Source organism: Mya arenaria, chromosome 10 (genome assembly GCF_026914265.1).
Source record: "Mya arenaria isolate MELC-2E11 chromosome 10, ASM2691426v1".
Lineage (NCBI taxonomy): Eukaryota > Metazoa > Mollusca > Bivalvia > Myida > Myidae > Mya > Mya arenaria.
Genome location: NC_069131.1, coordinates 36,589,027 through 36,600,776, shown reverse-complemented (window position 1 = coordinate 36,600,776; position 11,750 = coordinate 36,589,027). Strand labels below are relative to the sequence as shown.

Here is an 11,750-nt window from a genome sequence, read left to right as displayed (position 1 = left end):
GTCGAACTGAATAAATAATACGACATTTAACATTAAGATAATCTATGTCAGACTGGCTCGGCAAAAGACATCCGCCAAATAGAAAATGAAAGATGACTTGCTCCATAAACGACATTTATCATTCAGAAAACAAGAGTTTTGATTAAGTGTAGTGTTTTACAGTGCGTTTTGTATATCTAAGTTTAAATTGATTGCCAGTGAAGTATAGTATTGCATAAATAATTACGATTCCCAAGAGTAAAGTTATAAAGTTTAACTGCTAAATTGAAATTACTACGCGATCTACTTGCAGCGTAGTAAAATATACATCCGAGCCTGTTTACGATTGAAAATGGCCGAGGTGTTCTGAATGCTTTGAAAGAAGGCATTTGGATTCATTTAAGCTCGGATGTTTTGCAACATAAGATAAAAGCATAAAAATGACAACATCTACCTATAGACGCACACCCAAACACCGTAAGAGGTACACCTCATTTTTATTCTAACACCCGTGCTAGAGGTTTGCGTCTAGCAGGTATGCCTCTGAGTATTTCTGATAACCAAGCCGACTTAGGACAAGTCGTGCAATTGGATTGATTAAAGCTCGGATATTTGCAACATACGATGAATGCCTATAGAAAAAACATGACAGCATCTACCTAAAGACGCACACCCAAACACCGTAAGAGGTACACCTCATTTTTACTCCAGCACCGGTGCGAGAGGTTCGCGTCAAGCAGGTATGCTCAGGAGCATTTCAGATAACGAAGCCAAATTATGCACCAGTCAATTGTAACCACGGCTCCCCCAGGTCCGGGGAATAGCGGGAACTTTAACTTTCGGTACAGCCAAGCCCGGGCAAAATCCCCACCCTGGGGACGAACTGCTGGTGAAACTCCGGTGCCCCCGCACCCAAGGGACTCTAGGTTAGGCCCATTTACCGCTATATTTGCCCCCCCCCCCCCCAGGTCCGGGGGTAAACCTGGGATAGCCGGGGAAAGGGGCCGTGTTTTTACCTTCCAGGTGGCCCCGCAATGCCGTCAAAGTCAAAGTCCCCGATATTCCCCGGACCAGAGGGAGGGGGGGGGGCGTGGTTACAAATGACTGGTGAATAAATTCGAAGTAAAGCAGAGACTCCTCATGATTCACTATGCTTGTTGTGTCAATATGGATGTATTAGTAAAACGAAATTAAATAACAAACAAACCCTAGTTAAAGCGATAACCATGTTATGAAACCGTGCTAGGTGCGTATCAATGTAGAACATTTGTAAGTAGCTCCACTGTATTACGGAATGCCGTTAGGGCCATCGCTTGTGAATGTGTTGATCTGAAACGCGATAGTAGACAATCGAGTCTTTGTTGCAATATATTACGGAATGCCGTTAGGGCCATCGCCTGTGAATGTGTTGGTCTGAAACGCGATAGTAGACAATCGAGTCTTTGTCGCAATATATTACGGAATGCCGTTAGGGCCATCGCCTGTGAATGTGTTGATCTGAAACGCGAAACTCGACAGTACGATGATAAAAACGCGATAGTACGACGATGATGAAAACGATATAGTACGATGATGAAAACGACGATAGTACTATGATGAAAACGCGATAATACGATGATGAAAACGCGATAGTACGATAATGAAAACGCGATAGTACGATAACGAAAACGCGATAGTACAATGATGAAAACGCGATAATACGATGATGAAAACGCGATAGTACGATAATGAAAACGATATAGTACGATGATGAAAACGATATAGTACGATGATGAAAACGCGATAGTACTATGATGAAAACGCGATAGTACAATGATGAAAACGCGATAGTACGATGATAAAAACGCGATTGTACGATAATGAAAACGCGATAGTACTATGATGAAAACGCGATAGTACGATAATGAAAACGCGATAGTACTATGATGAAAACGCGATAGTACTATGATGAAAACGATATAGTACGATGATGAAAACGCGATTGTACGATAATGAAAACGCGATAGTACTATGATGAAAACGCGATAGTACTATGATGAAAACGCGATAGTACTATGATGAAAACGCGATAGTACGATGATGAAAACGCGATAGTACTATGATGAAAACGCGATAGTACGATGATGAAAACGCGATAGTACGATAATAAAAACGCGATAGTACTATGATGAAAACGCGATAGTACTATGATGAAAACGATATAGTACGATGATGAAAACGCGATTGTACGATAATGAAAACGCGATAGTACTATGATGAAAACGCGATAGTACGATAATGAAAACGCGATAGTACTATGATGAAAACGCGATAGTACGACGATGATTAAAACGATATAGTACGATAATGAAAACGCGATAGTACTATGATGAAAAAGCGATAATACGACGATGATGAAAACGATATAGTACGATGATGAAAACGCGATAGTACTATGATGAAAACGCGATAATACGACGATGATGAAAACGATATAGTACGATGATGAAAACGCGACAGTACGATGATGAAAACGCGATAGTACTATGATGAAAACGCGATAGTACGACGATGATGAAAACGATATAGTACGATAATGAAAACGCGATAGTACTATGATGAAAACGCGATAGTACGACGATGATGAAAACGATATAGTACGATGATGAAAACGCGATAGTACTATGATGAAAACGCGATAATACGACGATGATGAAAACGATATAGTACGATGATGAAAACGCGATAGTACGATGGTGAAAAATGAAAACGCGATAGTACGATGATGAAAACGCGATAATACGACAGTACGATGATGATAATGCGATAAACTATCGTGTTTTCACCATCGTATTGTCGCGTTTCACCATCGTAGTTTCGTGACTTCGCGTTTTCACCATCGTACTATCGCGTTTTCACCATCGTACTCTCGAGAATCGCGTTTCAGGCCAACATATTTACAGGCGATGGCTCTAACGGGATTCCGTACTGTATTGCGACAAAGACTCGACTGTCTTCTGAATGCAAGCGGCGTTATCAGGTGCATGTCGAGCTAGAACGCTTTTAGGTTGAAATGTGTGACATAAGTTCACAGCCACTACAAATTTAAACTTAACAGAAAATTAGTATCAAATATCCAGTTTTGTTCGCAGTTTAATTGTGAGGAAAGCATGATATGCTAGGTTTGATCATGTGCAGTATCAGTTGTATGGTCGAACAGGACAAATTCAAAGCTGTATCAGGCCTCCAGCATGAATGACGCAACGCCATTGGTCCAGGACTGGTCACGCGGTGACCCCACATATTTCTATATTGGGTCAGTAAATTTTATATCGTTCCAATTGTCACCAAGCGGGGTTTTTTTCCACGTCAGTGGCGTAGCTACATATAGGACTTGTAGGCATAGGCCTACAACTATTTTGAAAAAGGACAAAATTTAAATAACCCAAAAATACATTAAAATCTAATTTCAACTCAAAAGTTGTATGTAACGTTATTATAACAAAAGCAAGTCTGGTGTTTATTTAAAAACTATGTGCTGGGTGTATTGCTTGATTTTATTGTAAACATTGTTTATATATTTAAGTTTGTGTGCATATCAAATGAATGTAATTGTGCTTTGTGTTTTTATCTAGGAATGCTCCAAAATCGCACTATGTTGCTTCTAATTTAGTAAGAAATCTTTGGGGTGGGTATCCTCGAACTTACCTTGAACCATCGGGTGATTAATATAATGTTGTAATAACTCGTTTCACAATCGTTGTAAAATAAATAACTTTATATCGTTCCAAAATGGCGTCTTTTTTCCGATTCCGGCAAATGAATGAAACAATACCAAATAGTGTTTGCATCTTGATCAACGTAAACAAGTTGTATATTTGTTGTATTGACTTTATATACTTATATACGTTACGGGTTAAGTAAGTGACCCGACATTTTCACACTTTAAGTAAATACATTTGAATTAAGTCGATCATTTGTTTTCGGTCGGGTTCGGGAGTGGTAAATTTTGACATTTTATTTTACACCTTAGTAGCTGTTGTATTAGTATATATGACCTTTCTATCAGTACTTATATATAATCAGTGCCATACTTCAGAAATGGAGACAGTTACCAAATACGGCTTGTTTTGACCCAAGTCATTATCACCATTACAGAAAAAGTCTGGCCTCGTGGGAAGCGGTGTCAGTTCGGATCTAGGTTTTCTGCGGGCATAATGGCTAACGTTTCTCTGACATTTCTTACATTCGCTGTGTTCGCCTGTGTCCTCGTGGCAGGTTTGTGAAATATTAAGTAGAAAAGAAAATATATGTTAATGTTAAATTATGTTGCTGTTTTATTTTGCTGCTGATGTTGGTGTTGTTGTTGTTGATCCCGAAGTATTTTGGCCGGTCCTTAGGATATTGAGCCAACGGATCTTGACTTCTTTAACAACTTTAACCGTGCATGGGCGGGAGTCAGACGTTTTGGGTTTGCATTAATATTGCTGTAATCTTTGATACCTGATGCCGAATGTCAAAGCAAAAGCTTAAGTTTCAGATAATACATTATTATAGTGGCGTCGAAACAGGAATTCGAACCCATGTCTCCTCGCGCCACAACTCATAAAATTATAATAGTGGTGTCGGACCGGAATTCTTACCCATGTCTCCTAAAACCACAACTCATATAATAGTGGTGCCGGATCGAAATTTGAACCCATATCTTCTCGCACCACAACTCATATAATAATGGTGCCGGACCGGAATTCGAACCCATATCTCCACGCGCCACAACTCATATAATAGTGGTGCCTGCCCGGAATTCGAAACCATGTCTCCTCGCGCCACAACTCATATAATAGTGGTGCCGGACCGGAATTCGAACCCATGTCTCCTCGCAACACAAATCATATAATAGTGGTGCCGGACCGGAATTCGAACCCATGTCTCCTCGCAACACAAATCATATAATAGTGGTGCCGGACCGGAATTCTAACCCATGTCTACTAAAACCACAACTCATATAATAGTGGTGCCGGACCGGAATTCGAAACCATGTCTCCTCGCGCCACAACTCATATAATAGTGGTGCCGGCCAGGAATTCGAAACCATGACTCCTCGCGCCACAACTCATATAATAGTGGTGCCTGCCCGGAATTCGAAACCATGTCTCCTCGCACCACAACTCATATAATAGTGGTGTCGGACCGGAATTCGAAACCCATGTCTCCTCGCGCCACAACTCATATAATAGTGGTGCCGGACCGGAATTCGAACCCATGTCTCCTCGCATCACAACTCATATAATAGTGGTGCCGGACCGGAACTTTGACCCATGTCTCCTAAAACCACAACTCATATAATAGTGGTGCCGGCCAGAAATTCAAACCCATGTCTCCTCGCACCACAACTCATATAATAGTGGTGCCGGACCGGAATTCGAACCCATGTCTCCTCGCATCACAACTCATATAATAGTGGTGCCGGACCGAAATTCTAACCCATGTCTCCTCGCACCACAACTCATATAATAGTGGTGCCGGACCGGAATTCGAACCCATGTCTCCTCGCACCACAACTTATATAATAGTGGTGCCGGACCGGAATTCTAATCCATATCTCCTAAAACTACAACTCATATAATAGTGGTGACGGACCGGAATTTGAACCCATGTCTCCTCGCGCCAAAACTCATATAATAGTGGTGCCTGCCCGGAATTCGAAACCATGTCTCCTCGCGCCACAACTCATATAATAGTGGTGATGGACCGGAATTTGAACCCACGTCTCCTCGCACCACAACTCATATAATAGTGGTGCCGGCCCGGAATTCGAAACCATGTCTCCTCGCATCACAACTCATATAATAGTGGTGCCGGACCGGAATTCAAACCCATGTCTCCACGCAAAACAACTCATATAATAGTGGTGCCGGCCCGGAATTCGAAACCATGTCTCCTCGCACCACAACTCATATAATAGTGGTGCCGGACCGGAATTCAAACCCATGTCTCCTCGCGCCACAACTCATATAATAGTGGTGCCGGACCGGAATTCGAAACCATGTCTCCTCGCACCACAACTCATATAATAGTGGTGCCGGCCCGGAATTCGAAACCATGTCTGCTCGCGCCACAACTCATATAATAGTGGTGCCGGCCCGGAATTCGAACCCATGTCTCCTCGCATCACAACTCATATAATAGTGGTGCCGGACCGGAATTCGAAACTATGTCTGCTCGCGCCACAACTCATATAATAGTGGTGCCGGCCCGGAATTCGAACCCATGTCTCCTCGCATCACAACTCATATAATAGTGGTGCCGGCCCGGAATTCGAAACCATGTCTCCTCGCATCACAACTCATATAATAGTGGTGCCGGACCGGAATTCGAAACCATGTCTCCTCGCGCCACAACTCATATAATAGTGGTGCCGGACCGGAATTCGAAACCATGTCTCCTCGCACCACAACTCATATAATAGTGGTGCCGGCCCGGAATTCAAACCCATGTCTCCTCGCACCACAACTCATATAATAGTGGTGCCGGACCGAAATTCTAACCCATGTCTCCTCGCGCCACAACTCATATAATAGTGGTGACGGACCGGAATTCGAAACCATGTCTCCTCGTACCACAACTCATATAATAGTGGTGCCGGACCAAAATTCTAACCCATGTCTCCTCGCATCACAACTCATATAATAGTGGTGCCGGCCCGGAATTCGAAACCATGTCTCCTCGCGCCACAACTCATATAATAGTGGTGCCGGACCGAAATTCTAACCCATATGTCCTCGCACCACAACTCATATAATAGTGATGACCGACCGGAATTTGAACTCATGTCTCCTCTCGCCACAACTCATATAATAGTGGTGCCGGACCGGAATTCGAAACCATGTCTATTCGCACCACAACTCATATAATAGTGCTGCCGGACCGGATTTCGAACCCATGTCTCCTAAAACCACAACTCAAAGTGGCGCCAAACCGGGAATCGAACCTATGTCTTCCTGCACCACAACTAAGAACTCTAGATACGATTAAACGAAGAACGCTTACGAAGAATTCACGGTAAATATTGACTGTATTGCAACCTCATTTTATTCATTTCAGTCCTTGCCGAAAAAAATAGTGACTGTACGGCATCCTCATTTTTATTTAATTCAGTCCTTGCCGAAGTATGCACGGTAAATAGTGACTGTACGGCATCCTCATTTTTATTTAATTCAGTCCTTGCCGAAGTATGCACGGTAAATAGTGACTGTACGGCATCCTCATTTTTATTTAATTCAGTCCTTGCCGAAGTATGCACGGTAAATAGTGACTGTATGGCAACATCTTGCCTGTCTGGATCCACCTTGATTTGCCAGCATCCGGATGAAGGTGGAGTCACCACTAATGGAGGGTTCTGCACGTGCTCAGGTGGAGGAGATACAAGTAAGGTGTTGTTTTTTTTAAGTGTTGACTTTTAAAAATACACTGAATACGGTTGCGAAGGGGGTGGGGGTCGGGGGGGGGGGGGGGGTAACACGTTTTATTGCGCTCTTGTATGTACGCTGACATATCTTATATATATCAGCGTACTTACAAGAGCGCAATAAAACGTGAGATTCATCTGTTAGTAAGCGAGCTTACTCACATATAATTTCGACGAATTGAATAGATTTGTTCATTTCAGCAATGAATTGCGGGTTTGATGTCATTATCGGGATATGAACGCAGTTGGGCTGGTTGTGTGGCTGGTGTGTGGATTTCGACATGCTTTCTTTAACCAGCCCAACTGCGTTCATATCCCGATAATGACATCAATCCCGCAATTCATTACTTATATTTACGCCAATAGTTCATTTTTTCATTCAAGAATTGTTTAAAAAATGCTTCATTTCATTTTAAAAACCTTACAGCAATTCTTTTCCACCCAATCTATAAATAGAGCGAACCGACCGTAACCGGAAACAGTTTATCGAATTACGTCACTATAACGCGCGAAAAGATAAATAAATAAAAAATAAACATTTTTCAATTTTCATGTATTTTGTTATGCGATGATTCGCGATCGAAACATATCCGAAGATGTTACGTTCATCGGAAAATATTCGCAATTTCCGAAAAACAGTTCATTTAAGGAATGGAAGTTGAGGTGTAAAAATTATAGAATGACGAGGAGTGTCACATTATTTGTTTCACATGCTTTACAAAATAACAAGAACAGATCTCCCAGTTACACCTACGTTGATGTTGAGCCAGATATCAGAAGCTGACAAAGCAGTGTCCAGTTATGCACCAGTCAATTTTAACCCCCCCCCCCCCCCGGGAATAGCGGGGACTTTGACTTTTGTTCCAGCCAACCCCGGGTAAAATGCCCGCCCTGCGGGGACGAACTGATGGTAAAAATCCCCGCCAAATGACCCCGCACCGCAGGGACTCTAGGTAAGGCCCATTTTCCGCTATATTTTGCGCAAAGACAAAACCACCGCATTCACCCGGCACTGCAGGCCACATGAAAGGTTAAATCACGGCCCATTTCCCCGGCTATCCCCGGTATACCCCCGGACTTTGGGGGGGGGGGGGGGGTGGGCGTGGTTACAATTGACTGGTGCAACACACCCTGTTAGATAACGGAATATTTTTTTATTTTTTTAAATTTATTTTATTTTTCAAATTTTATTCAACACATACACTAAAACAACAATGTTATAATACATGAAATGCACTAAATCAGTCTGTAATTAGTAAATGACATCATTTCCTGTTTAAATATAGAATTTGACGCACGTTCCTGTTATGAATTAGAAAGAAAACTAACTACTTTGATAATTATCATAAAAAATATGAAATAGTGACTTGCTGGAATATTACCAATTTTCTATTTAATAGTTTACAAACATACGGAATGATGATGTTATATAACACATGTGTAATTATAAATACAGAAATTACGTGACATGTTATATCATAATGTTGTTAATTTCATATGTGCCCAATTATTTGTCCGAGCTAAGCTGTATTTGCCTGAGCCCGAAGGGACAAATAACTAGGCAAATACGAAAACAACAAATTATTTTTTTATTTTTTTTTCTTATGAATTAGCTATTAGAGCACTGTACAGTCTTTATTTTGTAAACGTTTGCCAAAAGTTCAAAATGTTCACCTTTCCTTGGTTATCTTGGCGGTTTTAAAAAGATTATCGTTAAAAAAGGTCAATACGGTACACCCTGATGTGGTGGCGAGTTGCTCACAAGCTCCACGTCTGTGACTCAGCTCCACGTCTGTGACTCAAAGGTCAAGATCACGCTTAGAGGTCAAAGTTTGAATTAATATTTTTTCTGCGCATTATGTTGACAATGCATTATAGGATTTTCAAAAACTTGCCATTTATGTTCGGACTTAGACTTAAGACAGTTCGTAATCGTTGCATAATTATATACAGTCGAACCCCGTTGGCTCGAATTCACAGGGACCGGCGAAATATCACGAGCCTCGCAACATTCGAGCCAAGCGGGAATGCTAACATTCAGTTTGAAGAAATCGGTTCTTTTATATCAAGTTCGAGCCAACGAGGAAGTCGAACCAAGCGAGTTCGAGCGAACGGGGTTCGACTGTACGTCTTTGCTTTATATGCAAAATGACAGATGTACGAGGTCGATATCCGACTTACGCTTGCCCCATTTGTATTAGGCCGTAATCAGAACAACAGAAAGTTGAATCAGTACTTTCCACAGTGTTTATAAACCATATTATCATTTTAAGAAAATAAATTATATCTTCTTTGGTTTGTTTATTTTTTAACAGTTTATCAATTGTTTTTTTAATATGTTTCGTTTGACAAATTTATTTTTAAATTAGCAGTTGGAGAGAATCACTTTAAGCTCTGTTTTCGTTTAAATTCGATGCAATTTATCATGTATATAATGCTTAACAGTGTTACATTAGATGATATTTATGTTGAATTAATGCACTAGTCAATTGTAACCACGCCCCCCCCCCCCCAGGTCCCGGGGAATGGCGGTCCTGCCAAACCAACTGCTGGTTAAATCCCCGCCAAATGCTCCCGCACATAAGAATACCTTGAGAAAGGCCACCTGGAATTTGAAAAACATGGCTCATTTTGCCAGTATACCCCCGGACCTAGGGGGGAGGGTGTGTGGTTACAATTGACTGGTGCATAAATATGTTCAACTAAATAAGCCGCCATCGGTCGCTGGATTGGCGGTCCGTCATAGTGTCAACTAGACATATCCAACGGCGTCATTTTTCACAATTAATTGGACTTAAATACTTTTTGGAGACTTATGGTACTTTATTTAAAGTATTTCTTTTTGGCGTATTTTGCTTGTAGAAATCTGATTTATTGTAGGTTGTGGTGGCAACCGAACTTTGTGCTTTGGAAACCTAGCTCCGAATCTCCAATGTCCGGACAGCGACAGGCACTGTTACGATGGAGTGTGCATCTGTTCCCGATTTCCAATTGGCAGAAGATGAGCGTTGGCATAAATTCCTAAATGTAAAATTTTTATGGTAATAAAGCAACTGTGGCTCCATGTAGTAATTTTTCATTTGTTTTAAGTGTTGTGTTTGTTCCGTTTGTTGATGTTTGATTTAGTTTAAACATTATATATTTTACAACGAGTGTGAACATAGTATGGGAACGGACACCGGATATAGCTCAAAAAGTGATAAGTAAACAGACAATTATGAAGTTGTTTTTCTTTACCAGAGGTAAGATCTTGCTGTGTAAGGGCATATCTACCGTATCCACAAATGAAACAAGTGTTTGGACTAATAGCTGAATGCTAAATTTGGCCTATGGTGTACTTTAAAGTTCTTACAATTTAGCAGACCTCGAAAAATGTTTCTTCAAAACTGAGATGATCACCTCGAAACTTACAGAATTTCGACAAGTATTGTTATTTTTAGGAAATATATCGAATAAATAAAAAATCTGAATCGAAGGATTTCACAAGCATAAGCTCAACTATTTTGATTGTAAGAACTGGCAATGTAACTTTTAAACTGTTATAGATATACCCTTAGATATGATCACAGTACTGTACTGGAGCCGTATTATGTACTGAGGATAGTTTCAAAGTTGAGAAATGTGTCTTGGTGAAAACATGAAAAATGGGACAAAATTGATGATAACGCTGTTAATATACAATAAACATGTATGTCTATTTCCAACTTTCAAATAATCTGCAAAAAGTGCGAGTACAATTCGATACAAAATTATTGAGCAACTTAAGAAAACAATGAGTTTGATCCATGCTCTCCTAAATGAACATATGTATGCAATCTGCTTAATTTTCAGGGTTGGTCACAATACATACTTTCTCACTGAAGTGAACGAGCAGAGACAATTATTCTGTTCTAAGTAATAGCAACATCGACCCAAGCTTAGAAAAAAGCTTCCCGTGTCCCAAATTTGATCACAATATCTCGTACTCCACTGATGGCTTTATGTGTTTAAAAACATACATACTTGATTTACAAAGCAATACTATATATTATATGAATAACAAACACCACATAAATTTTACGGCCTTATGTTTTGTGTTCCTCAATAAATCAGATTACCGGCGCATTTCAAATATTTAGATATTTGCGACTCGAACGTTGATGTTTGTAAAAAACACATCATGGTTAACTAATCTGTATGAATGAAACAGTTTTAAGTGCATACAGATACAAAAACAGCAACATTTATTTGCTCTCATCCCTGGATATTGACAACATCAAACAATTTTCCTCGAGCTCGCGTATAGGTAAATGGCCGTGACCATTAGCACAGTCTCTTTATTCTA

At 40.6% G+C, this 11,750-nt stretch overlaps 1 protein-coding gene across 1 annotated transcript; it reads left to right on the top strand.

Annotated features, from left to right (window-relative positions):
• Window positions 1-4,128: 4,128 nt before the first annotated feature.
• LOC128205029 (uncharacterized) lies at window positions 4,129-10,494 on the top strand. Its single transcript, XM_052906422.1, has 3 exons — window positions 4,129-4,236; window positions 7,243-7,386; window positions 10,307-10,494. The coding sequence occupies exons 1-3, from the start codon at window positions 4,176-4,178 to the stop codon at window positions 10,429-10,431; spliced, it is 330 nt and encodes a 109-aa protein (XP_052762382.1). The 5' UTR covers window positions 4,129-4,175; the 3' UTR covers window positions 10,432-10,494.
• Window positions 10,495-11,750: the final 1,256 nt, after the last annotated feature.

What these genes read in the sequence shown, in the direction of transcription:
- LOC128205029 (XM_052906422.1), top strand. Translation starts at nt 4,176, where the DNA reads ATGGCTAACGTTTCTCTGACATTTCTTACATTCGCTGTGTTCGCCTGT. An exon ending in CGCCTGTGTCCTCGTGGCAG is followed by an intron (nt 4,237 to 7,242) that starts GTTTGTGAAATA and finishes TATTTAATTCAG; the next exon opens with TCCTTGCCGAAGTATGCACG. An exon ending in CTCAGGTGGAGGAGATACAA is followed by an intron (nt 7,387 to 10,306) that starts GTAAGGTGTTGT and finishes GATTTATTGTAG; the next exon opens with GTTGTGGTGGCAACCGAACT.